Source organism: Strix aluco, chromosome 4 (genome assembly GCF_031877795.1).
Source record: "Strix aluco isolate bStrAlu1 chromosome 4, bStrAlu1.hap1, whole genome shotgun sequence".
Classification (NCBI taxonomy): Eukaryota; Metazoa; Chordata; class Aves; order Strigiformes; family Strigidae; genus Strix; species Strix aluco.
The window spans coordinates 2431801-2459479 of NC_133934.1; the positions used below are offsets into that span (position 1 = coordinate 2431801).

Genomic DNA, 27679 nt, shown 5'->3' on the forward strand with positions numbered 1-27679 from the left:
GGTCCCTTCCAACCCAAACCGTTCTATGATTCTATGATTTTTTTTTTTTTTTAAGTCTCCAGTTTCCCATCTAACATCGCCCTTTTTTGCTACAATTCAGGGTGGCACATGCTTAAAAACATCTTTCCCCCCTCCAGTGGGGGCTGGACTTCTATCTTTGGGGCTGCTATAGCCAGAACTTGCTTAGATAAAGACCAGGACTGCTGCTTTCACTGTTGCAGTGGAGAGCTCTGATGTGTCGCACATTCTTCTCAAGGACATCGAAGAGGAAGAGAAAATGTCACAGCACCGGACAGGGCAAACAGAAGTCACCCGCATGTGGAGCATTACTGATGATTGTGATCCTTTTTATATTGCTCTCAGTTCATCCAAATGCAGCACCATTTGAAGTGATAATGACTCCTCTTTCAGTGGCAGCTTTCATTCGAAGTATTTTGATATGCCAGTAAGAGTTGCTTTAAAATGCCAGCAATAAATACACATTCAAAGCAATACACTTATTGCCTCGGCTGTAAAGTCCATATATGTTCCCATCAGCTGTATTTTTGACTAAATAAATGCTAGGCATGAACAGCACTCACTGCATTTGCCACAACCCTCCCTACACACACACACAGACTCGCACATGCATGTGCATGCAAAGGCTCTCTCTTCCTTTCCCTCTGAAAAGATGAGATTAAGGTTTTCCAAGAGATGCAGGCAACCTGTATGCTTCCCACTTTGCAGCCATGACCAATTACACCGCTTCACTGTGCCATGTCTGCAGGAAAATGCATAATAGATTCCTCTCTTAGCGACAGGATGCTCCTGATGTCTTCTTGGGATCAACCCAATAAAAAGAGTAAAGATAATTCTGAATATCAAGAATCCTCGATATTCTTATTGAGTCACCTTCCTTGGGACTGGCTTTCTACAGCATATGACAGTCAAATACCACACCTGAAGCCACGGGAAGTCATGCAATCGAAGCCTTTATTCACCATCATCTTTTGAGTGAATAAGGGTATGTCTGAGCCCTGTCCAGCACATAAGGAGATCTCTGGACAAGGAACTTGAGAGGGCAGAAAGGTGAAAGAAGACAAGGTGGTGTGATTGAGTGGACCCAGCCAGAGCTAGACCTAAAAAGGAGCCGTCTTGGGTCTAAATTTACTTCGCTGTGCCTCAGCAGAGAATCTTTATGTCTCTATCACATGGCCAGGACATTTTAAAGTCAAACTTCGGTGGAACTTGTGGTCTTACATGTATCTATTTTAAGTACTTAGAGATCACCTCTAGCCCTTGAGACCTCACAGTCTTTAATACAGTCGTCCTTACAGCTCTCTGCTAGAAGTGTTCTTATCTTCACAGACAAGGAGCTAATATCCAGAGACCCTCAAGTTATCCCAGAGGATGGGATGCTTATTTTTAGGCACCCGTGTTAAGATCCTAGTAATCACAAGCCCCACTAACCACTGTCTCCTGTTGGTGGTATAACTGGTTAGCTTTGGGATGGGGGAAGCACCTCTGTTACACCAGAAATCAGGGACTGAAGCTCCCTGATATATCAATATCATGGTGTGCCCAAATTTTGGCAAGCAACGAATGTGACATGGATCTCACCCACTGCCAAAACTCATATCTTGTTGTATGATATGAGTTTCAGAGTACAGATTTCAGAATAGTGTGTACCCAGTTTGAGGCTTCATGGGTGCTCAAAAGTTTGAATCTTTCTTTCCGGTCAGATGGATTAATCTTACTCAGAATAGGTACACAACTATTGGCAACCGGGTCATGCAGAGAGCGTGATGGTTTGATTTGCATCTTACTTTCGTAAGAATATTTTTTATAGCTGATTCAGTGGTTAGTCTGGCTGAGTCAGTCCAGCAGGATTTGGCATTCCAGAGGCATCTTTAGAAAACAAAGGCTGAAGCCTTGTCCAAAAGGATGTGTTAGTGTAGGACTGTAATGATATCTAGGGAAACTTCACCCCAAATTATCATGAGAGTTTTCATAAAGAATTCTTTTCTCCTTAAGGATAACGGAGGCATGATGTATCTTCACCAAACCACAGACACCCAGAGGGCTTCAGTTTTTCTTCCAACTTGAAGTTTGCAGACACAATCCAACAACTAATGCCCCAGCCCATGATTTTTTTTTTTCCAGCCAGGTTCTAGACATTGACTTGGTGGGGGACAAATAAATCGCTTCATCTTTTCAGGCTTCATCAACGTCAGAGTGACTCTTGCCTCCTTGGCAAATGGCTAAGAGAGCTACAGATGAGAAGGGCTGTCGAAGACAACTTGGGGATTATTGAGTTCGTCTCAGCAGATGTCTAAAACCCGACTCAGTGAGCCCTCTTTGGCTTTCATTTAACACTTATGGCCATCACTTTTCCCTCCCATTTTGCAGTGTAAGTTCTCACAGGGCAGAGCATAGCCCACTAAAAACTTTTGTGCATCATCTGACTTGCGTAGAGCCATCATGCCAAAGGACAGGTAGGGTGGTTTGCTTCACAAAAGTCCTGTCACAGCAGGAATCTTGACCTACAGGACATCTCAAGTTTTCAGGCTTCTCTGAAGCTATTTAGGTGTCAGGTATTAGTCTATGATAAGCAGGAAGACAGATCAGAGGAGTGGTTTCTTCTGGTTTTTATTCCATACAATGAGTAAATTATCTTCTATGTGAATCAGCTATTAGAGGAGAATGAAATATTTAGTGAATGTTGTTGTATTTATTTGCATTATTTCCCCAGTGACTGTAAAGTCCTGCTTGAAGGCACTGAGCAAATACAGGCTAAATATTGTTTATAACCTGAAAGTAAGGGGAAAAAGGTCAGAGCTGTAGGTACAAAGAGTCAGGCAGCACAGACTTAATGCCTGCTCAAGACATGCAGCACGTTTTTGGTCTGAACTTTCCAGTATTGCTTTGACACCCTCAGACATTACATTCCTGATGTGTTCTCAGCAAATTCCACCCCCCCCACCCCCCCCACCCCCCCCTTTGCCCAGTGCTGACTGGGAAGAATCGATAGCAAAAGAAGATCAGTTTGCACTGTGGGATTTCATATTGTGTGTGTTATGTTTGTAAAACCATCTAAGTCCACAGAGGGCTGATCACAATGAATGGTGTCATCCTCTTCACATGAGCTTCTCTGACCTAATCCAGCAAAACGGTGAGCCAGCCCTCAAAGTGCTCGTGGTGTTGGAGCACTGAGCATGCACTGAGCTCAGGTCAAGAAAGAGGGAAAGGAAGGAAACTTTCCCTTGCCTGAAGAACAGCATCCCGGAGGGGATTGCTGGGCACTACAAAGTCCAGATGACAGCTATGAGTTCTGGATGAGGTGTGTGGGATCTCCTGGGAGGGCTGTTCTCAAGCAGGTTTTGGGGAAGGACCATTGGTATGGCAGAGGTGTTTACTGGGGCAGCTCTGCACATGCTGCGGCTATTTCAACAGTAAATGGGAAATGAAGTTTGAGCTGTATACAAGGGCTTGTTCCTTAGGTGATCCTGAGAACTTGGCTGTAAAATCATGAGTGAGAACATAGTCTAAACAAGGTTTAGCAGCGACAGCCTGCATCAGCCACCTGGCCCCAGTCATGCATCACTATTGGTTTATGAATATTTGAGAAATAGTAGGAATATTTCTTACAGCCTCCCTTTCCCATCATTTTTCACTCCAGAAAACTGTGTGTAACAACTTATTTCTGACATCTCTGGGTAAGTTGAAAGTTTCTGGATATCAGGCAGTTGCCTATCAGCAATCACCAACATTTATCCTGAAGATTTAATTTGATCCAGGGTCTTAAGATTGCCCAATGATGGCCATTTTTCCCAGCTGAACACAGAGGGATGGTCGGGTGCCCACTTCAGATTTAGACCCCAGTTCTTGCAGGATGCAAATACACTTTGTATTGTCCTCTCCCAGCTGTTCACATGGCTTATGTTCTGGCTGGAAGACTGGCTCTGACATGAAGAGAGCTATCCACCTTTGCAGGCAAAACAAGGTTTGTAGAGGAACAGGCTCTCACATGCCCTGACATGTTGCATGTGATATGTCTGATCAGCAGAAGACCTCTGAAACACAGCAAGAACATGAGGTGGCAGAGCAGAAGGGAACCCACATCTTAGAGGATGTGTGAGCACAGGAGATCCAGCCGGAGCTTGAGAGGGGTGAGAGGCAGGAGCCTTCTGCAACATACTTGTAGTTATTGTGCAAGATTTGGCAGGCCCGATTTAGGAAGAATTATGTAAAAGGTGTCCACCTAACCTAAAGGGGTAATAAACCACTCCTGTTGTTGTTTTGTTAGAGATTTTGGGTGGTTATTCTCTTAGCAACATATATTGTAAAAGCAAACACCAAATGTTCTGGAGTCAACAGCTTGTCATGGAAATAATAACAGCATTCATCACTCCCTAGGACTGTGTGTGAATCAGGGGTGTAAAAGGATTCACATCTAATACATACAAAAACTGGAGGGGAGGGGGTCGTATCCCCAAGCCTCAGGTTAAACAGCACCATAACAAACAATGTGGTTCCTCCTAAAACAGCTGAAGTTGGTTGGACCAGAAAGACAGGGCCCCGTGTTGGTGCTCCCCAGGCATTTTGCTCCCCGTTTCCAGACCACATGGGGTCACCCTTCACACTTCTGTACCCCAGGCACAGCTTCATTCCCTCAGTGAAGGAAATGGTCTCCTTGGAAGACAGTCAGACCTCCTTGTTCAACAAAGTGCACGTTGAGATACCTGTATAAGAAGAACCGAGGGTCTGTTAAGGCAATGGGAAGAGCCAGATTTTTCTCTTACTCCTACACATTAGGAGTAGCTTTATGTAAGTGTCACTGAGGTAAGCAAGAACAGAAACAGATGTGGAGCATAGCTACAAACAGGATGTGAAAATAAACTCATTACTCCATCTGCCCACCGTAAACAGCGTGAAATTAGCAGCAAGCAAGGAATAAAAATCCAGACAAATGGCCTTTTAAAGAGAGCAGAGGGAGCTGGAAGGTCTGCTATTAGAAAAGCAGAGGCACAGAAAGCCCGAGCCATGCACAACTGGGTGTGTATCACAAAGCCCCTGGTCAGTCAGGGGCAGAGGTGGAGGAAAATCTCATAGTGGAAAGTCCACAAGGCACTATTTTTGAAGGCAAAACCAGAAAGGCCACTCCATCTTTGGGAGAAAAGACCTGATTTTGCTTTTGTCCCTGCCTGTTAGGAAGCACCATCTATTTTATAAGCCACAGATATTTTTTTTTTCCCCTAAGAGGCGCCCTCTTAATGTTGCATAAAATTACTCTCTCAGGGGTAGTGTGAAGAGGAAAACGTGGTGTTATGTTGTCTCAGTTGCAAAGACATCGCTAACAATAAAAGCCCCTGAATGATTTGGTTTTTAAGTGACATGATTATGGAATGGGTCATTCGTGACGCTCCACTTCAAGCACCTCTGTCATAAAGTCTGAATGGGGGTGTTTTATGCTTTGGGCTTGGGCTGTAAATATTCACCCCTGGCCTTTGTTCTATGAAGCAAGTCTCAGCTTGAGGATATATTTACTTAAAATTTTGCAGAAAAATTTCTCAAATGGTCAATCTGCTTGATTTATTTAAAGCGGGATCCCAAAGTGTTTTACAGCTTTTACAGGTTGGCTGTGTTTATAACCATCCTGGGGAGTATCTTCTGCAATTCATGTAGCAGAGAGGGGGAAGGAGGGTCATAATTTCTATTTTAACCTACTTTTCTAGCAGCTGACATGACACTGACAAAGTCATCTCTTCTAGAATAAAACCTGCCATGTTTTATCCTCGTCCAGAAGAGATCTTTTGGAGAAAGCCAGGGTAAAATAAGTCAGACACTTTTTTCTTCCTCTTGGATTCTGCTCAGATATGTGCATGGAAAATTCAATGGTGTCTGAAAGCAGCGACTATGAGCAGCTCTGGCTCATTTTATGGATCCCAGTGAAATTGCAGACCAAATGATATTTCAAGGAAACTAGTTCCTTGTGTTTTGAGTTCTTCAAGATATGATAGCCCAAGGCAGAGTTTCCTGCGTGTTGGAAATAATTTCTCGCTCCGCATTTGGCAGATCCAAACAAGCCTTGAGTGCTAAATAAACCAGCTCTATGAATAAATCAGGGGTAGAAGAACTCAAATTTGAGGTGTTGTGAGACTTGAAATAACTGAAAGGTTGACGTTGGCCATGAGGCACTTTGAAATAGTCTGGAGTTTGATGAAAAGTTTTGCATTTGAGATGCCATTGGGATATTTCAGGAGGAAACCTCCTGGTGGGTTCACCCAAAGTTTGTAATAAACATAATTGAAATATCTGAACTCCAGCTGCTACCTTTTACTCTAATCAAGAGCAACAGAAGCAGCTCCTTCTTCGCAAACACCCAGCAACAGCTGAGGGAGAGAAATGGATATACTGGGCTCAAGTGCTGAACTGGGAGAGCAGCAGAGACTGGTGCAGAAATTCAGGGCAGAAGAGGTAGCAGGTAGAAGGAAGAAAAAGGGACTTTATGGAGAGATCAATAGACTCTTGGAGAGAGAGGAGATCTCATGAAGTCCTCAGAGATGGAAATCAGGGCCCCATATTCTTCTCAGGAGAGAGGATTTTCTAATATTGTCTGAGTTGGGTGTCACCAGGAACAGACCATAGAGGGGCTCAAAAACCAGAAGGTGCCCCCACCTTATCAATCTTGTGAGGGGTAAGGTGTCCTTGTCCTTCTGGTTCCTATCCAAAGGGAGACAAGTTATGTTAGGGACAAGGAGTTCCTTTGGGAAGGATTTGAGACGTCCTTCTTCAAGGTCATGACAACAATTTCTGTTTCTATGGTACATCAGGATCTGTCATTATGTTATAGGCACAAGGATTGATTCTCCCCTTCATAAACCAGGTTTCCTTCTTCATCACTGCCCCAAGCCACAGTGCAGTCGTGCCTGACCTAAGTCAACATGCTCCAGAGCATCACACCAACTGGAAAGAGTGTGATTTGCCTTGTCTTGACACCCCCCCTCCAATCTCCTCTCCATCACTTGGGTGCCACCACCTCCTGCTGAGCATTGCTGAGCCTCTGGCCCTGCCATTGCCATGGTGCAGTGATGCAGCCATGAGCCTCAGGGTGAGCACATCCCCAGGAGTCAGTGTGGATGTGGCCAGCCTGCTTTAGAGGGGAAATGCATTTAATAGCATGGAATTAGTTCCAGCCCATGGGGGCACAGGACCACTGAGCCCTGCTCAACTAATTTGTCAGTGGTATCCTAGGACAATTTACAGAAGCTTGGAAAAAGCCAAGATAAAACAGTGGGAGACCTGGGGAGGTGGTGACAGTGAACAAGGGCCAATTCTAGAGACACATGTGTGCTGACTCCATGTCAAAACAGCACACACAAAGCTGTTTATAGCTTCAGGGAGGTGTAGGCAGAGTTAAATCATGTGCAAGGAGGACAGACTGGGGTCTTCATAGTGTTGGGCTGCTGTTAACTTTGGAGGGCAGAAATGAGAGAGAGACCTGGGGGACCAAAGGGTTTAAAAAGGTTTTTGTGCTCCAAGCAGAAAAGAGCAAGCTTGGATGAGTTTCTGCCACATATAATCCTGCCTCCAGGCTGACCCTGTCCAGGGTCACTCTCTCAAATCAGGAAGAAACAGGTCTCCAGGAGAGAGGTGACTTCTCCTTCTGGCTCCTCAGCTGCTGCTGGTGGCCCAGCAATATGAAAGAGAGGGTTGGGTTGAGGTGTTGACTCTCAGGTTGTGTCTTGTCTCCTTACCATCCCTCCCACTTCCTTTCACCCACCCCTGTTCCCCTGCAACATTGCTGAGCAGTGCTGTAGCACACTCGAGCAGCCAGTGTTCCCCATCATGTGGGCACTCCATGAGTAGAGTGGCAAACCTGAGTATTTAAACTCTCCAGTTGACCTGTTGCAGAGGGATCTGGCCGCTTAAAGATTTCCGAAGGAGGGTCATTGCTGGTAGACTGGAGGGTGATGAAAGGGATTTCCATCTCTCATGTGAAGATGGACATCCCAGACTGATCCAGCTCATGGGCGACACAATTAATTTCCCACTTCTCTGGTTTTCTTGCAGAAGGTATGGCGGAAGCTGTCAGCTCAAGCAGGGACTGCCTTCAAGCAGGTGAGTCCTGTACCAACGACCCCATCTGCAGCGCCAAATTCAGGACCCTCCGGCAATGCATCGCAGGCAATGGAGCCAACAAACTGGGCCCCGATGCCAAGAACCAGTGCCGGAGCACCGTGACGGCCCTGCTCTCCAGCCAGCTGTACGGCTGCAAGTGCAAGCGAGGCATGAAAAAGGAGAAGCATTGCTTGAGTGTCTACTGGAGCATCCACCACACGCTGATGGAAGGTCAGTTGAGCAGGGAAGATCATCTCTGATGATCTTCCTAAAAGGGAATTACTGATGGGGCTTTCTGCAGAGCTCCCCAGCACCAAAGTGGCTGCCAAAAAAGTCACTCCTGTAGTATTCCATTCCCTCTCAAGGCCTACTGACTCCCACGGCAATGGCATTTTGGGGAAAGCAACCTTGAAACCTAAGACACTTTCTTCCTTTTTTTTTAACCTGGCTTCTTTTTCACGATGTTCCCAGTATACCTTGAGATCTTTTGCTGGGGAAACACATGGTAAGTTTTGTATCTAAGTATGCTAGCCAAGACCGTGAAAGCCATGGATATTGCAGAAACACTATACAAATCATGGGCATTGAGGAAAAACCAGCATGAACTTAAAAAAAATCACTCTCTTGGAGGCTCTCAAATGCACCAGTGTCTTTGGGTTAGTGAAGATTTGGGGCTGGTGATATCAAGTTGGAATTTAGAGTGTTCCCAGAGCCAGTATTTAGTAAGTTTGGATTTTGACGTTTTTTAAGAGTCATCATAAAAGTGCACCTCAGTGGCCATAACTCTTCCTTGTCAGGCTGGTGAGTATTTTATGCACCATGAAAATTAAAACGGAGAATAAAACAGAACCTTCCAGGCATAGGCTGTGAAATAGATTAATAAAACACCACTGGCTGAAAGCTGAAAGGAAAGGTACAGGGGTGATAACACAGGCCAAAAGGCCAAGCAAAACAAAGAGGATGGAGACTATAATACACAGGCTTGCCAGAATGGGAACTGCTTCATCAAGTTCCTGGAAAGATTTCAGGTGCGACAGCTTGCAAGGTGCAGAGCATGGTGCTATGAACTGACTGGGGAAATAAGAGAGCTCAGCACCCTCCAGGATCCAATCTTTCCCATAATTACTTGCCAGGAGAACTTGTTTGCATTGAAGTGAAGCCTGGGGAAGAGGTGGCAATCCAGCCTCTCCATTCATCTTAACAGCCTGCATTGCAACTCCTTCCCGGCTGAACTTTGTGGCCTCAAGTTTTGGACACGGTTCATCTGTGACGTGGTTTTGCAGGACAGTGGTGTTGGGAGGGCTTCTAGCTCTGGGATCACTGCTGAAAGAGCAGTGAGAGGATGGCAGGCAGTGCTGGGAGCAGGCAGGGGGCAGGCGCGGGTCTCCAGATGCAGAGTAGGAGATGGGTGCTGGATGGCCAGCTTGGATGACTTTCCTGCCCAGGGGCTTGGGCCTCCATCCTAGGGATGACTGTGAGAGGGCTGTTATCAGAGACTGCCAAGACTCTGCCCTATTTCTCTTATGTCATGTCCTGAGCCCCACATTTTTTCAAGCAGACTTCACTTGTAATGCAGATTCACGCTCCCAAACCTTTGATTTCCTCACCTTAATTTCCCCGGGGAAATATACTTCATAATAGTCATGTTTCAGAGTCCTTACACATGTTTAATTGACTGAGAAAGGAGGCCAATCCACATGCTCCGTGTAGAGCTTTGTCTCTCAGTCATACATACCCAGGAGGCTGTAAAAAGCTTCCTAGAAGCCCTCTTATAAAATCAATTGTGAAAGTGTGTGCTCAGGGAATTTACAAAGCATACTATTTACTCAGCTTCTCTTGAGCGCGCCTGTGTTTAGCCACCTTCCCATTTGGAGACACAATAACATGATGACAACCCGATAACAATTCTCTGATAAGGTGCTATATCATCAGGACATAAAACTGCTACGCTGGAACATACAAATGGGCCCCTCTCCAGTCAGTAACGATGCAAGATATTTCAATGAAGGTGTAAAGCTGCCTTGTAATGCACCTGTGGTAATTGCACAGGGCTGGGTACCCTGGGAGCCATTTCTTCCTGACCGCAGCTGGTGATCAGCATATGCCCGGAGCATGAGGTTTGATAGTCCTTTTATCCCAGCCAGTACATCTGCTGCTGCTGTCCATATCCATCTAAATGTCTAATAAAAAAAAAAAAAAATGATACTGAGCTGTTTGCTTCAATAATATTCTGTGGTATCCATCAGGATGACGGGGCATTACAGACCATTGAGCGGATGAAAGGGAAGCACCGATTGAATACAATTAGCTTCCCAGCAACTTAAAAATGAAGAGAGGAAGTTTCTGTGAGAGTTGTGGGTCATTAGCTCTATGCCAAGTAAGAAAGGGCTGTTGGCAAGGAGAAGGGGAGAGGTGTTAATAAATATGAGGGGGGGGTGCGTGTTGTCACACACACAGACCTCTGCACAGCCCTGGCTGTGTCCTAGAAACAGGTGAGGACCATTGACAGAGGCAGGGACATATAGGAAATAGCAAGAACGGTAATGGAAACCCCATGTATTTAGGGAGCTGGTGGTCTGAACTCTGCCCATGAGCAATAACCTGTGCTGCAGTCTGGTGTCCTCAGTGGCAATCCCTTTAAAGGAGCCCAAGACTTGAGCTATAGAGGGTTGCAACTCAACGGGTCCCCAAGAGGCTGTCCTACTCCAAATTTGTCAAATATTTTTAAAAGCTGGTTACATTCTGTTCCCTTCTTTAAGAATATGGCCATACATCAGTTCCTGAGTGACTAAGTATTTTATTATTACTTTAGGGCACATGTCCCCTTGGGCTCACCAAGCAAACTTGAACTGCGTCTCTTGAACCTTGTATGTCTTGGACATCCCTCAGTTGCCTTCTCACTAACTTTTCTTTTCAACCCAGGCATGAATGTACTGGAGAGTTCCCCTTATGAGCCATTCATCAGAGGCTTTGATTACGTCCGGCTGGCATCCATCACCGCAGGTAGGTGGGTGGGAAGATACTCTTACACTGATAGGTTCAAACAGGGGGGAACTGGCTGTGGGATCAAGCTCTATGGACAAGGCAGTCCTCTGTGGTCTCTTATGGTCTCTTCAGAAAGCATTGCTGAGATCTTGCAATCATTTTTCCAAGGAGCTGCTTATGATTCTGGTGCTAGACTGTTGGTAGAAGAACATGTCCTAGAAAGAAGCACTTTTGATTTTTTTTGTTCTTTGGCTTTTTCATGTCCATATTGAAGGGCTGGGACTGAGGGACATGGTAGGAAGGCCTCTTCCAACAAGCCATCACAGGTGGGCTGATTCTCCTTAGCAGGTGGATGACCTGTGCCATGCAGACACCCTGCCGAGCAGGGACTGCTCAAGTATTGTCAGGTATGAGAATGTGCATCCACATCAGTCACAGGGTCAAACTCTGCAGGCAAAAAGATCAATAACCCAACCTACTGGTTGATCCCAGTCACAGCCTTTAACCCCATGCCCTGAGGGCAACCCCAGGACTCAGACCCATGTTCTGCTCTGCATCATGTAATCCGCTTAATAACATGAGCAGAGCTGCCCAGCACCTCTTAACCCCCCCGAGGGCATGAACCCCCGGCTCAGCAGTTAAAAGGTCAGTGCAGTAGCTATTAAGCCATCCATCACCAACAGCACAGCTGCCACCACAGTGTTTGACTCTGCTTAAGAACCACAGCCATGGGGAAGCTTTACCGATGGTCATTTTTTTTTACCAAACTTCCCATCTGAGAGCAGGTTATGTACTCCCCATGTGTTTCTGGCAGATGTGCCAAACCAGCAATCTTGTTGCAGCTCTTTCCAAATGTGCACTGACTCTGGGGTGCCATCCACAGCTGGAGTGCACCCAAGCGAGGAAGGAGAGGAAGGTCCCTGCAGCCGACGGATGTCTGCAGTCCCCACGATGGCGAGCCACTTGTTAGGTGAAAATGTCCAGGAGCAAATTAACCCATCAGCCCTTGACAATCTGAGCAGTGAGGGGAAGGAGGGTGCTCTGTGACCTCACATCTTCTTATTGACTCCACTTGACTGATTTGAGCATGGAAAGTGAAGCATGCAGAAAGCTGTTTGCTGGGTCATGGCCTTCTTTACTAGAGTTTTTCCCCTTTTGCTGAAAGTCCTACAGGGCTCTTCAGAGCATGGTGAAATGTAGGGTTGGGGATTTTTATGCATGGTTAACGCATTGCCAGGTTTTTAAAGCAGACTGAAACCAGTTTGGCAGCAAAGCAAATGGGCCCAGAGCAGCAGGGATGTGTACGAAAGGACTCAACATCCATCTAGGGACATGAAGTTTCTTGGTTTAACCTTTTTTTTAGCTATTTATACTGATCAACACTTTCTATAACATAACTTATGACCTGCCACCCCATGCTTGTCCAGGGCCCAGGATCATACAGTCAGCATTTCCAAAACACCCTCTTTCAAATCTACCCAAAAAAAAGAAAAAATTCCCAAGAACTTGTTGAAACATAAGACATCCCCATGACTCTATGCCAACTCAGAGTAACAGATATTTTTAACCCACTTTTACATAAACAATATATGGCCACTATTAAAACTGTACAAATGGAATTATATCCCTCCACTCTAATTGTAGTGGTGATTTAAAAAGCACATTCTCTGTTGTTGCATGGGAAGAGGAGAAAAGCTAGTGTGTTCCCTGTGATTCATTAGCTGAATGGGTGATGAAACCATTCCAAGTAACTGTTTCCTACACATTTGCTGACAGCTCCCCAGTGTAAAACAGCGCTCTAACAATATTCATCTCTGGGCATTTTTAAAGGGAAGTACCTGCATGGTGGGAATACACCAAGCAAATGCTTCACCCATCATAAAATAACTGCAAAACTTGGAATTTGACTTCCAGCTCACCGTAAGCAGTGGGAGCAACAGGAAAGGAAAAATAAATGTTCAGAGAAGGACCATCTGATAATGTCAGTGAAAATGAAGGAGGGCAGTTCTGAAGTGCTCAGAGAGACTGTCAATGTTTTAACACTTGTCAGCACTGACTGGCTGGTTTTAACTCCTGGCCAAAGATAGGGCTTGACTCTGCATTGGAAATTTATCATTCTGGGGATTATTTCTCTGTGAAAAAATCCTGCTCTGCTGGGGTGGAAGTCCTTCTAGTGTGCTTCAGGTCATGGGCTTAATTCAGAGAGGTGAAAAACGGCTTCAAATTCATTTTCTCTCTCACGCTTGGAGGACCCTCATCTTATCTGTCCGATCAGACAGAGCCTAAAGTCTCTACCGACTCTTACCAGGGATCCCCTCTATAAAACAGACCCCCACCCATCTTTGAAGGAGCCCTAAAAGCAGCATTATACAAATACCTTTCCCTCTTACCTATTCCGCACATTTTCGGAGGAGGTTGTTGGCATGTAAACTCGTGAGACCCTTATTTGTGTACCGAAGACTGTGTTTCTAATCCATCCCCACATTTTTTGTGCTTTATTTTCCTGGTTGTTTCCCCTGCTGCAAGTTTTCCTCCAGCACACCCCAGCTCTTCCACCAGGGCTGCTAATCTGGGACTTTCTTTCCCCTCTTCTTTAAGAGGATGGAAATTTGAAGCGATTTCACTGAAACCAGTGAAGGGTGACCTTACGAAAGGTGTGGGGAAAGACCCACATGAGCTCACACACAGGCAGAATCAAGGTCCGAGGGGCATCAGGCTGGATGGTAGCTCTGATCCCCATCTTGTGAAGGCACTGTTGTTGCTTAGGACATGGGCATGCTGGGCAGGACTGGTCTGAATGGGGAAAGCCAGAGCACTTTTGTGGTGCTTTGAGACCCAGACAGCTCTCACATAGCTAGACAGGTCCTGGGATGAACATAGCACAGCTGCTGCCAAAGCCAAGATTGACCCTCCGGAGGCCTGAGGAAACTCATTGCATGCAGTAGAGAGTCTGAGGTGCAAAGGTTAGTGCAGGCCACCCATGTATCAGGAGACCCAGCTTTGTCACTGACTCAGTGCTTGATCTTGAGCAACGTTTTGCAAAAAAGAAGGTCCATTAGAAGAGATCCCATCACACTGGTGGATCCAGTCATGGCCATAAGTAGATGCACTTTCTAACAACTGTTGTCTTCCCAGGCCCCAGGTTGGTTAATTCACATTGGTAAAGTGTTATGAGATGCCCAGGGTAGAGAAAAGCTTCATTATATTAAATGTAGGAGCTTGGTGGAGCAGGCTCTGGGGTGTGAGGTTTGTTGTGTGGCTGTGGCACCTCTTGAGAAAGGTGAGTAGGGAAAGGGGATTTGATCCTGACAGGACACAGAGAACAAATGCAGACTTCAGCCCTGCCAAAGCCTTCCCGGATGGGTGGTGGTCTCACTGAGGTGGCCATGGATGGAAGCAGGATGGGGATGAAGGTCTCAGCACAGGGTGGTGCCGCTGGCAGGGAGGTCAATGTAAAACCCCATCACCATCTTCCACCACCCTGCAGGGTCTGAGAACGAGGTGACCCAGGTGAACCGGTGTCTGGATGCTGCCAAAGCCTGCAACGTGGACGAGATGTGCCAGCGGCTGCGGACGGAGTACGTCTCCTTCTGCATCCGGCGTCTGGCCCGGGCCGACACCTGCAACCGCTCCAAGTGCCACAAGGCTCTGCGCAAGTTCTTTGACCGTGTGCCACCTGAGTACACCCATGAGCTGCTCTTCTGCCCCTGCGATGACACAGCCTGTGCCGAACGCCGGCGGCAGACCATCGTTCCTGCCTGCTCCTACGAGTCCAAGGAGAAGCCCAACTGCCTGGCGCCTCTGGACTCCTGCCGGGAAAACTACGTCTGCAGGTAATGTTCACACACCGGGGTGGCCAACATGGAGATCTGTCCCTTGGTCAAGCCTAAGGCTCATCCACTGGTGACCAAAGCCAAGTCACTCACCTGAAAGATGCTGTCTGGAGGCACCCATCCCACCACAACCCACCAACACAGGCCATTGCCAGAGTGGCTCCTTCCCATGACCCATGTCCTTGTCTCATACTCTATACAGAAGGTGCTAACAGACAGGAGACGATTTGAGATATTTGTGCTGGAGTTTTTTAGAACTTTTCTATGGGTTTTCAGCTTTGATTGTAAAGAAAAACCTGCTATGGAAATAGTTCCAGGAAGGTGCAAGCCAAGCAGGGATGTGTGGGGTGCTTGCAGCTACTTGCACTAATCTCCTCACTGTCTATCTCCCCCAGCCCAGAGCATCCTACAGGAGCACCCAGGATATCCTAACAGTCGCAGACACTTGTAGATACCTTAAACCCATGTCTTTCTTTTTTAATTAGAAAAATTAATCATATATATGAAAAATATACCCTTCTGCCGCAAGCCCAGATGTTCTAGTGATTGCAGTAGGAGTCTCAGAGTCACAGTTCTCCCTCCAGATCCACCACACAGTATGTGGCCAGGGTGGTTTGCTGCTCCATTTCCATTTAAGCCTCATGTATGCGCCCATGCACAGACCCATCCCAACATGCACACTCACAGGCATACTCCTTAAGAGTTTTTCCCTCAGCTGTACTATTTTCACCCCTCTGTTTCTCAAAAAGTCTTTGATATTCCAGAGGGTTAATCCACATACAGCTCTCAGGAGAGGAGCCCATCAGTTAGTAGGAGATGTAGCAACAGTCGTACAGCACCAAACGTGGTGATCCCAGCCCAGTGTCCTGTGTGCAGCTGTGGCCATGAGCAGACACCTGGAGAAGAACACGAGAGCAAGTGTAGGACACATTTTGCTGTATTGTCCCAGCCTCTAATTATTGTGGGCTTTGGGACTTCCTGAGCTGAACTTCCAGCAGCCATCTCCTACCAGCACATCATCTTTAAATTACAATAAAAAAATTATGTCTTTTCACGAAAGGAGGTGAGAGCAGAAGTATCCTCTTGGACAGATGGACTGATACTAATAACCTCACCCCTGTACACCCCAGAAATGTGGATGAGGGAGAACAACTGAGCTATACATCTGAAGCTGACCCTGAAAGATGCAAATCCCCTGAGCCACACCAGCTCTTGCTCAGGTTTCCCTCAGCTACTGAGGGAATCTGAAAAGGAGGGGTACTGCCCTCTCCCTAACAAGACAAGTGGGCCCAGGAGGGAACAAGAGGTTCAAAGGGGAGAGTGTTCCTTCCCAGGAGGCTGGAAACCATTTCCTGCAAGCAGCACAGCTGTTAATTATCTGATTCCTTGGTGTCTCAATATATAATATAAAACATCCTCTAGAGACACAGCAGGAGCAAGGGGTTGATGTGTGACCCGGTCAAAGCTAGCAGAGCAGAAACCAAAAGGAGAGCCAGTAACAAATCACAGCACTTTAAAGAAATAGAGGAAAATACTCCATGGCTAAACCTGCCTGCACTGCTTAGTCCTCCTGCAGCTTCTCCACAGCTGTAACCCCTTGAATTTCCCAGCTTGGAGGGGTGGGCTCTACTGACATGAATAGTACAAAACCTGCAATCACCTCCCTCCCCTTAAAAATGCAGCAAAAATTTGGGCAAGAAGAGTTTGCCTGGCCATGGCACAGGAGAAAGGGGTTGGTATGGGGCAAATATGGGAACAAAGAAAAGAAAAAAAAGGAGAAGAGTGGGGAGGACGAGAGAAGCGGGCAGGAAAGCACAAGTTGGAGTGCTGACACTGACCAGGAGCACCGACAAAATGTCTGGACGAGAGAGGCTGTCTGGGAGGAGTAACGTGCTCAGTTTTTCTGAGATTGCCCAGGCAGAGCAAACATTTGAGGTACCCAGTTCACAGATCAGTCACTGCAGGTTGGTATCTAAAGGGCCTTGCCTTCAAGTGTTGACAGTGCTAGTGCTTGCTTGAGTTTGCTAAGCAGTTCAAATGCCATGTGAGATGCCTTTTCACCTGGCCATGGGATGCCTGTCTAGATGAATCTGAACCTCCAGTAGGTCCTAGGTCTTACCTGAAAGCCCCATGTGGATGTCTTAGAGATCTTACAATGTCCAAGCACCACTAGATGCCTATGTGCCAACAACTGACTCATCCCTAAAGAATTAGTTGGCAAATATCTGCTTGGCAGCATGATTTACAGAGTTTATCCAACCAAGCTAGCAGGGGAGCCACATTCAAAAAGCAATTTGGCAGTCTGTCTGAATGATGCACCTACTTCCCTGCATGGCCCAGACAGTCCCAACAAGCCCAGTGTGTGACTCAAAGCTCCTTTGTGCTACGTGCTTTGGTTCGGTGCGTTGATCTAGACAATGTGAAAATGAAGGCACAGAGTTCTGTGGTGAGAGCTGTATGTCACGCACATCTTGTACCACAGAGTCCCATCTTCTCCTGAGAAGCAGAGGATGTGGCAGCAGCCCTGGTTAGAGAATTTCATGCCTGAGCCTTTGGGCATTTCCCCTAATCTGAAGTTGAGCTTGTCTACATTTAAGCACAGTCTTTGAAGAGAGAGAAACTGGACCAGAGTGATTCTGTCTTCCAGCAAATCAGCCCCAAAATGAAGGCAGTAGGTCTCTAGGGGAAGTTATTACCCAAGAATCGGATAATGGCAACACAGAATGAATTCCCTTGCTGTCTGCAACAGTTCTTCTCTTAAAAAACAGCTTCATACATCAGAAAACAAACATTTCTTCCAAGACTGGACCTTTCTTGCAGTCCCAAAGGAAGCCTGTAAAACATTAACTACAACACCTATTCATGTCTCATCTCAAAGGGATAAAACCTTCTTCAGGGTTTGTTGGGGTGCGGGGGCCAGGAGAGTATAAAATGACATTCATTCACACTGGTTCAGCAACACCTACAGCAGCAAAGGATTTTCCAAATGTGTTCCCTTCTGTAACCACCACCAGTGTGTTATTATGTCCCTTTTTGCCCCGAATATCTGTGCTGACATGTCCCATTTTGTGCTCTCACTCCATCAGGTCACGCTATGCGGAGTTCCAGTTTAATTGCCAGCCGTCCCCGCAGGCTGCGAGTGGTTGCCGGCGGGACAGCTACGCTGCCTGTCTGCTGGCCTACACAGGGATCATAGGTGAGAGGCTGCATCCTTTGGCTGGTCTCTCTCCGACCCTCTGGGTGGGAAATATCTTCTCTGGGTGGGAAACATCTCCTCTGGGTGGGAAATATCTCCTCTGGGTGGAAAACATCTACTCTGGCCAGCTGAAAGCTGTGAGGACAGTCAGGTGGAGAGCTGAGACTGGGATCTCAGGGAGATGCTGGGCTTTCTGCAGGGACTAGAGAACGAGCCTAAGCTGTGAGCATGGATTAACTTCAGGATAGCTTCAGAGGAGGGAGAAGAACCATGCTCCATGAGCTGCTGCAAGATCCCAACTTCTCTCTCCAGTGGAAATAGATTGGCCATTCCAGGACATCTGCTCTGCCAGGGGTTCCCTGGTGCCACCACCAGAGATGCCGCTGGAAAATACCATCCACTGCCATCTTGATGACTTCAGAGAGTGTCAAACTGGGTTTTTGGATGTTGCAGAGATGCAGCTGGCAGCAATTAGCACAAGTACATACAGAGTCCGAGGAGAAGAGCCAGTGTCCATTGGACTTGGTCCATCCTGATGGATGGGATAGATTGACAGCTTGACAGGGTCAAGATTTCATTCTGGTTTAATCCTTCCTTTGTTATCTCTGACCATTCCAGAGATTGAATTTGGCTTGACAAATGACAGCATGGAAAACTTTTACACACATTCACATAAAGTTTTTGAAGGTTATTAGCGAACCTGAGTTCCCAGGAGCTGCCCATTCCTTGGACTGATAGAATGTTTTAATTGGCTGAAGGCTTTGGTGGTGGTGGGGTGAACAAAAGGGTTGCAACTGCCCCTCTTCTCCTCCCTGGGAGCAAACCAGACCTGTAACACCAGCACTTCACAGTTTTTCTCGTGCTGCCATCACGGAGGGGCTCAGCTGAAGCTGTAAGCACAGCAACCCAAGAGAGCAGCAAGGTGGGAAATCACTGTCCTTTCTTGAAGTACCAGCCTGGCAGTAACACTTCCCCATCCTTCCCAACAGGCAGCCCCATCACACCCAACTACATTGACAACTCAACTTCCAGCATAGCTCCCTGGTGCACGTGCAATGCCAGCGGCAACCGGCAGGAAGAGTGTGAAAGCTTTCTGCACCTCTTCACTGACAATATCTGTCTCCGTAAGTATCACCCGGCACATTGCTGCTCCAGCAGCATCACCCGCAAGCTGGTGAGGCTTCTTGTGAATGAGGGTATGAAGATGCCCTGGTTCTCAAGAGTCTATAGGTGTCCAGCTCCCTGTGCTTTCAACAAAGGAGGTCTGAAGACCCTCAGGCATGTATTTGGGTGATGAAGTCAAAGGAGGCTGGAGAAGGGATGCGTGTGTTTTCCCTTGGAGATACTGCCCTGACAACACTTTTTTCCATCTCTTTCCCACACAAAGAAAATGCCATTCTGGCCTTTGGCAATGGGACCTACCTGAATGCAGCTGTGGCCCCATCCATTCCCCCCACCACACAGATGTACAAGCAGGAGCGAAATGCCAACAGAGCCGTGGCGACCCTCAGAGACAACATCTTCGAGCACCTCCAGCCCACCAAGGTAAGAGAAGGCTGACCCTGACCTAAGAGGTTCTTGGCCATGTCTATACCTCCTCCATGCTCTCCAGCCCTCCTCACCTCAGGTCCCTCTTCCATCTGTGTCATTTCAGCTACGTGCAGACATCCAACCTCCCCTCCACCTCCTGGAGTCCCTGATTCACCCTCCTCTTCATGCCCTGACATACTCTTCCCCAACATCAAGCGCAGGGCAACATGCTCCTATCCCTGACTCTGCCCTCCTGCCTGTTGGTCACCTTGTCTTTTCTTTCATAGGTGCTACAGAGAGATATGGGGTTTTTTAAAAGTACTGGGAAATCCATGAGTTTTTCAAGAGTGTAAAAGGGGAGCCAGGACTACTGGTTTGGCTCCTCACCCTCATGCAGGGCAGCCACACGGCTTCAGACAAACATTTCAGCTGCCTGGGACACAGGTTCTGCCCTTGTTAGATGAGGATCCTGGAGGTCACAATGTAGAGGCTTTACTGACTAAGGTTTGCTAAGCGTCAGAAAATTTCAGATGAAAGGTTCTAGTCATCAGCAAATTGTTAGTATCAAAATAATATTAAACTGAAATGACTTTAAAACGAATAACAAATTAATTTACTGATGATGGCAGTAGTAGGCATTAAATATTTTATTTTTAAAATAAAAAAAAAAAGACCTTGATATGCCATGTACCAGAATAATTTTTAGATTGAAGTATTTTACTACTGAATAATTAACAGTGACCCTGTTTTGCTGAGTGTTCAGGTAACAGAAGCTGTCAGTTAACTAGACTCCAAGGACGGAGCGTGGGCTTTGCACTGGGCTGGCTGATACCTTCAGCAAGCTTCCACACACGCTTTTTTAAGCCTCTTCCCTGTTTCTTTTTCTGGGAAAACATCTGATTCACCTCCCTCCACTCTGTTTTCACAGAGCAGCAAGTTAGGAGGTGCATAAATGTGGCTTTAGCTTCCCTCACTGCTTTTCAGGACATTGGGGGCCATGCACAGGCATAGTTTCATCAGGCCATAAACTCTGCATCCAGGAGATTTGGAAGATTTACTTCTAGATTATGTTCCCCAGACCTTAGTGCAATCCGAGTAGTGGCCTGAGGTCCAGACCTTGAACTGAGAACTTTATCTTGGAAGTGATGGAGAAGCTGTGAACCTCCCTTATTACTGACAGTCCAGCCCAGACATCCAACTACTGCGGCCACCAGTAAGTGGGAAGCTGGAGAAAGCACCTGCAGTAAGGGATGGCCCTACCACATCACCCACCTCCACGTGACAGCAGCACATCCCTCTGTGAGTGCTACTGGAGCATGGTCCCTGACAACACTGCAAGAGAAACCAGTGAGCTAGGTCTTGACTTTAGACTCAACTTCAGATCCAGATCCTGTTCAATGTCTAATGAGGTTGGTGCCCCTGGATTTCAGGAGGAAAGGTATGATGGACCAATTAGTCCATCTGCTTCCCATCTTCATAGCAGTGCAGAGCCTCGGCTCTTAATTATCTCAGTTACCAACTAATGCAAATAGAGGTCTCTAGTGAGCAAATTTTCAGACATAGGTGTCAATGCACTGTAAAAGGAGAAGGGTGAAGTTTGTCTGCAAAGGGCTGGCACCCAGGGTGAGAGTCAGTCATAGTATAGAATCATAGACTGGTTTGGGTGGGAAGGGACCCTAAAGATCATCTAGTCCCAACCCCCCTGCCATGGGCAGGGACACCTTCCACTAGCCCAGGTTGCCCAAAGCCCCATCCAACCTGGCCTTGAACCCTACCAGGAAGGGAACCTCTCTGAGCAAGCTGGTCCAGTGTCTCACCACTCTCACAATAATGAATTTCTTCCTTATATCTAATCTAAATCTACCCTCTTTCATTTTAAAACCATTACCCCTCATCGTATCCCTACACTCCCTGATAAAGAGTTCTTCCCCACCTTTCCTGGAGCTGCCTTTAAGTACTGTAAAGCTGCTAGAAGGTCTCCCTGGAGCCTTCTCTTCTCCAGGCTGAGCAATCCCAACTCTCTCAGCCTTTCAGCTCAGACGCATAAACACATGGACTGGATTTTGGAGGAAGCCACCTGGCTCCCAGATGCTGCTTGGTGAAATGTCCACCAATGGAGATGTATTCAACATCCAGGGGACATCTCCACCCGCAGATGCCACCATGTCAAGCCTCTGTCCAGCAGTGGCTCCATAAGCTGCATGGATCTCCATTGACCAGAGTGGGCATCCAGACACCCACAAAGACACCTCCAACCAGTGTCCAAACCTGTGGGCTGCACACCCAGTGCTGTGCTCATGAGGTGACCATGCTGCACACCACAATGCTACCACCACCTTCACCACCACATCTCCAACAGAGCTGAGCTCACTTCCAGGCTAGACCTGAGCTGTTGAGACCAGCCCTGGCTCCTGCTGCACATACACACACACAGGAGGGCTTCACAGTCCCCAAATCCTAAATCCTCAGAGGGACCAAGGTGGGGAACAACCCCACGCCTCACCCCGTGCTGTCTCCTTTCTCTTGCAGGTGGCTGGAGAGGAGAGGCTCCTGCGGGGCTCCACTCGTCTGTCATCAGGGACCTCCAGCTCAGCAGCTCCCTCCCGCTGGGCAGCCTCTCCGCTGCAGATGTGGCTTCTCCCTGCTCTTGCTGTGCTGAGCCTCTTCGTGATGTGAAGCAGGGCGGGCACACGCCAGGCAGAGACTCTCTTTGTGTTGGTTTCTTTACAAAACAATCAGACCAGTAACTTTTCGGGGAGGGGGGGGGGAAGGAGGGAGGAGATGGGAAGGAGACGTGAGTGCGTGGGCATCCCTTCCTCCTCCTCATCCGTCTGCCAATTTATTTGATTTTATACAATCAGCATCGTCGACAATGGGCTCATTCTTGGTCCTGGCCACCTTTCCGCCCCACAGCTTGGTGGTTGTCTCTCCAGCTCTCTGCAGATGGGGTCAGAACTATGGACAATTCCCTTGGAAAAGGTGAAGGAAAGAGTTGAGCCAAGAAATAAGACCTGCAAAGGAAATGCTTTTGCCTGCCCCAGCCAAGAGGGGAAAGCCTTTTGATGGATGAGCTGTCAGGAGGCTTCCTGAAGCCCTGACCCAGGTTGCGGGGCTCTTGACAGGACACATCAAGCGATGTGGAGTTCAGACTGTCTCCAGGGTTGCTCAGGACCTGAAGGGCAGCCCACCTGGTTCAGATGGAAGAAACCAGAGCATTGGTGAGAAGGTGGTTGGTTTTATTCACCGGAGAGGATCTTGAAGCACCTCTGGGCAGGACCAAATAACCACGCTATGAACTGGCTGGCGGGATTATCCACCCACTTGAAACCATCGCCAGTGTGCGACCAGCATGCATCTCCAAGCTGTCACCTACCCCTCGGGCCCTCCTTTTTAGGGAAACGTGTCATGTATTGATGGTGTTCAGGAAGAAACACGTGTGTTGCATTTTGTTTACAGCTGGCTTTCTTCGTGTCCCAACCCAAGCATCTCTATTCACTGGTCCAGTAAAGTGTTTGGGGTAGGTATTTTTTTGTCACGTCCAAACAACCAGAGGCCAATGTTGTCCCACTCCAAGCTAACCTGTCTCCATGAGGGATGAATGTGTGAGCCCATGGGCAGGACTCGATGTGAGCCCAATGCAACCCACTCTCACATGCTACCTGTGCATTTGCCAGTCTCACAGAGAGGTAGAGGGTCTTCAGACAGGGGATTTCATTAGTTTCCCTAGGAAGAGATAAGATAGAAAAGGTTTGCTGGATACCACCCTGGGGACATAAATATCCAGCCAATTTGTGGAAAGGCCAAGTCATGAATCATGTCATGGGTAGGGAGTGGATTGCTATGGTTCCCCTCCTTGAAGAGCTGGCAGAGGCAATTGCTTGTGTGCAGGCTAGCACATGAAGGACATTGCCTTCTGCCAAGTCCTATTTACTCAGCCAAGAGGTCATTTAAGCAAAGGCTGATGAAGTGACTGAGCTGCAACCAGAGCCCAGCTGGAGGATGAGGACAAATATCTCTCTGCTCTCTTGGGCACAGAGGGGTAGATGCATGACCTTGGGCTACTTGAGCATTTGGGGGTCTTCCCTCGAGGAGGTGAGCTGAGGACTCCCCCTGACTTCTTGGGAGACTGAACCCCTCACTAGATCAAGCCAAGAAAGAAGATGCTAAGGAAGGGTGAGAAAATTTCCCACGATAAATGCCTACCCAGGTTGACTGCCACAGGAGGCACAGGAATAGCTTCAGATTCTCCCTATTTAGGCCTGGGCTTTGAAGCAGACTATTTATTCCTTGTTTTGTGTTCCTCCAAGGAACATTGTTAGTTCCTTAGCATTTGGATCTGTAGAAAGGCTTAGCAGCAGCTGATGCAGCAGAGTCCAGTGCTTTTTATTCCCATTCCCTGCGGAACACCTTCCATTGTTTATTGCTTTAGATGTTGCTGAGAAACTGCAGCAACTTCCTTGGGTTTGGGTCCAATATGAAACCACTCTTGTTTTCAGTTGAACACCTGTGGATGTGTAAGACATGCACAGAAATCCTCCTGGCTGCATCCTATGCAAAGTTCTGCTCCTTGAGGTCCTCGGGGCTGTAGCACCTGGTTGTCCTAATCCAGGGCTGTGCAAAGGAACATGCCAAGATCCAAGTGCTGTGCACAGAGTGCCAGGTCACACTCTGAACTGAAACTTGCCTGTGAGAGCTTCGCTGCCAAGAGGCTCACCCGGATCAGAAAAGCAGGCAGGGAGGTAGCACTACAGGCAGGAAAGTCTCTTCCCTCCCTTCAAAGTGCCACAGCCGTGCCCCGAGTTGCTGTGAACATCTCCCCTTTATCCAGGACATCACATCGGTGTCCTCTGAGAGACCGTGGAGCCATCACAAGCAACTCAACCACTACCTGCAACTCTGCAAAACTTGTGTCATCTGAGCCACAGGCGAGGAAGGGATTAAACCCTGATGCTCAGCCCTTCAAAGGCAAGGAACTACCTCGACATCATGAGGTCCTGCTGTGAATTGCCTTCTTCTGCCACTTCCCTTTCAAGTCCTCTAGTCACGCCCTGCTCTTCTATACATCCAGCCCTGGCAAACCTGTCTCCACCAGCCTTTGATCTTGCACGGGCTGAGTCTCTGCGTAGGGTGGGCATCAAGTGTCAGCTGCTTTCCAGGAGTACCCACTCCTGCAGTCCCTCATGGCTCCACTCCTGTGGCTCTTAAAGCTCACTGGCGGTGATGTTGACATGTCACTTTGCCATTTCCTTCTCTGATTGACAGCCCGCAGAGACAGACTTTTTCTAGGTGGTCATGATGACTGGCAACCCCACTTCAGCTCTCCCTTAGGACTGGTATGCTATGAAAAATAGATGTGGAGAATCCTACTCATAGACCAGAGGGGATGGAGGAGACCTCCAGAGGTTACCTAGCACATTCCTGTCTCCCACAGCAGGACCAGTGGTCTGTTTACACTTTCTGGCAGATTTATCTTAAATGATTTTTTAAAATTACAGTGAGACACATCATCATCTCCCATGGATTTCTGTCTTGCTTTAAAGACTCCTCAGGTTGTTAGTTGTCTCTAAGCATCACAGGCCAACGAGACCCTCAGTTGTCCTGTGTTGTGACTTTGGATACAGCATCCTTCAAGCACTGTCCCAGGCCATGTCCTGCACTCCCGGGGGTTTCCTGTGGTCTGGGGATGCTTTGAAATGAAGTGAGTAAGGCACAGAGCAGTGAGCCTCTTGCCTAGCAGAAAAGGGCCAAGAGTTTGGGATGGGCAATCATATTACACAGAATTAAAAAAAAAAAAAAAATCCCCAAACCTGCATGACTTTTTCCTGATCATTTCACACTTTTTGCAAATGTTTAATGTCAATTCTCCTTCCAAGCCTGTTCACAAATCAAACTTTGCAAAAAAAGGATGGCTTTTGAGCAGACCTTTTGGAGGAAGGAAACTTGATTACATTCTTCCCCACTCACAAACACATGCGTGCAAAGGCTGTTTCTTTTCCCTTGTGAAAAGTCAGTAATTTTTTTTGACGTAATTTCATCTCTGTAGAACTCTGTGAAGTGAACAACGGATCTTCATTTTTAAGTCTCTTGACTAACCACCAAAGTCATAGCAGCTGCTTGTAAAGGCAAAGGACTGACCGAGCCAAGAGAGAGAAAGGGAGACAATTTTTTTAGGAATTACTCCATACATGGGGACTTTTATAAGCACAAAGAAGAGGCATGGGAAAAGAAAAGAAAAAAAAAAAAGAAAAGAAAAGAAAAGAAGAACCAGCTAAAATTTCTGTAGCCACCAAACTCTATACTTTTTGGCTACTCAACACCGTTCCCAGTGGTTTGGCAGTCCTGAAAGCCAGTGAAATATTGTGTATGTACAAATACCACATCGTCATCAAAGCAGAAACATGAGGAGGGAGGGAGACACTGCAGTGGGGAGCCAATGCTGGAGCAATAACCCCACAGGTAGCATGGTGATGCTAAAGTGTGCATGTGAGTGCACATGTACACGTAGGGGAGGATGGTTGATGTCTGCCTATACTACTGGGGTATAACCTGTACTTATCTCTTCTGTACATGTCAATATTCAAACATATCCATGAATAAAGCACACATGCATTTTCCTGACCTCCTTGCTCCTGTCTGTGATGCCAGGCTGCCCGTGCCCACATGTCCTGGCTGGTGCATCTGCCAAACTCACTGGTCCCACACCGTAAGGGAAGCTGGAAGACATGAGGGGATGTCTGGGGGGGTTGGCAGAGCAGTGAGGCTCACATGCCCCGTGCTTGGCTGGAAACCCAGCTCTGATGTGCTGCCTACTAGCAAGGAGGGTCAGGAGGTGAAAAACCGACTCTGCTGAGATGAAGAGACATCAGTGCCACCCAGGAAGGGGACGCGGACTCACGCAAGTCCTGGGGCTGCTTGTGCTGCATGCGGGGTGACATGTGCAAAGCTTTGGGAACAATTTGGGGAAGATCTAGCTCAAAGCTGGTGCCAGCGCAGGAGGAGGGAGGCATTGCAAGATGTAGAAGGGATAGGAGTAATTACACCCGCAGTTATGGCACGTGGAGTCACTAATGCTGAGATGCCGCCGCGTAACCCGGGTGGGTGGAAATAATTGGGGGCTGCTGGTGCTGCACCCACCCGCAGGGCACAGGAGGAGGGGAGATGAAGGAGGAGGGAGGGTGGCGGTCCATGCCAGCCAGGGAGACTTCTGTTCGTGCCATGAACATCTGTGAGTTATTTTTGGTGACTTAAAAAAAAAAAGAAATCACAGGAAAATTGATTAGAGGCAAATTGAATGTTTTCTTGCCAATTTTGGGTGGGAAAATAAATCCTAGAAAACAAATGTATATAAAATTTATATAAAAATAGAGAGTGAAATTCAAGTCAGTTCCTAAACACAAAGTGAGTTCAAGGTCAAACCCAGAAATGTTGTGCTTCTTTCTCCCCCAAATCATGTTTGTCTTCATGCACGCACGAAGCAGCTGAGGATGCAGAGGGGGAGCAAAGCCTGAGGGTTAGGCCAGACTTGGGACCTTTGTCAAAGCTGCTTCCTTCCCTGCAACGTGCGGGCTGTTTCGGTGGCTGGGGTTTTGCCGACACAAAGAAAATTTCCTGGGGACGTTCCAGCTGGTTGAACCTGAAAGGCGCTCTGAAAACATTGCAGGTTTGATGCATTTTCCCCGTTTCTTGGCAGGCGGCCGCTCGCCCAAGATCAGCGCCTGAAAAGCTGGTGGGGCTGCTCTGGGGGAAGGGGGGACAATCACCGGAGCCTCACCAGGGCCAGACAGCCCCCGGGTCCCAGCGGGGACCTGGCGTTGGAGGAGACCTCAGGACTCTGGGTGGGACAGCATGTGCTGGTTTGATTGATCCAGGGTGAAGCATGAGGCTGGTTAGGACACCCTGGCTCTGGGTCATAGCAGCTGGCTTCAGGCAGGCCTGGAAATCACCCTAAATTTAGAGTGAAGAGATTTTGGAGCAGGATCACCACTAATAGCTAGAGGGGGCTTTGCCTGACCCTCACTTCTATCACATCTCCGGG

General features: G+C 47.6%; 1 protein-coding gene across 1 annotated transcript in view; it reads left to right on the forward strand.

The window, feature by feature from the left end:
• Positions 1 to 26262, forward strand: part of GFRA4 (GDNF family receptor alpha 4) — a 78019-nt gene extending 51757 nt beyond the window's left edge. Inside the window, exons 2-8 of the mRNA XM_074821776.1 lie at positions 8053 to 8331; positions 11023 to 11103; positions 14573 to 14918; positions 18005 to 18114; positions 19104 to 19238; positions 19502 to 19659; positions 22174 to 26262. Of these exons, the coding sequence (XP_074677877.1) occupies positions 8053 to 8331; positions 11023 to 11103; positions 14573 to 14918; positions 18005 to 18114; positions 19104 to 19238; positions 19502 to 19659; positions 22174 to 22320 (1256 nt within the window). The 3' untranslated portion in view covers positions 22321 to 26262. The remainder of the gene's footprint in view (positions 1 to 8052; positions 8332 to 11022; positions 11104 to 14572; positions 14919 to 18004; positions 18115 to 19103; positions 19239 to 19501; positions 19660 to 22173) is intronic.
• Positions 26263 to 27679: the final 1417 nt, after the last annotated feature.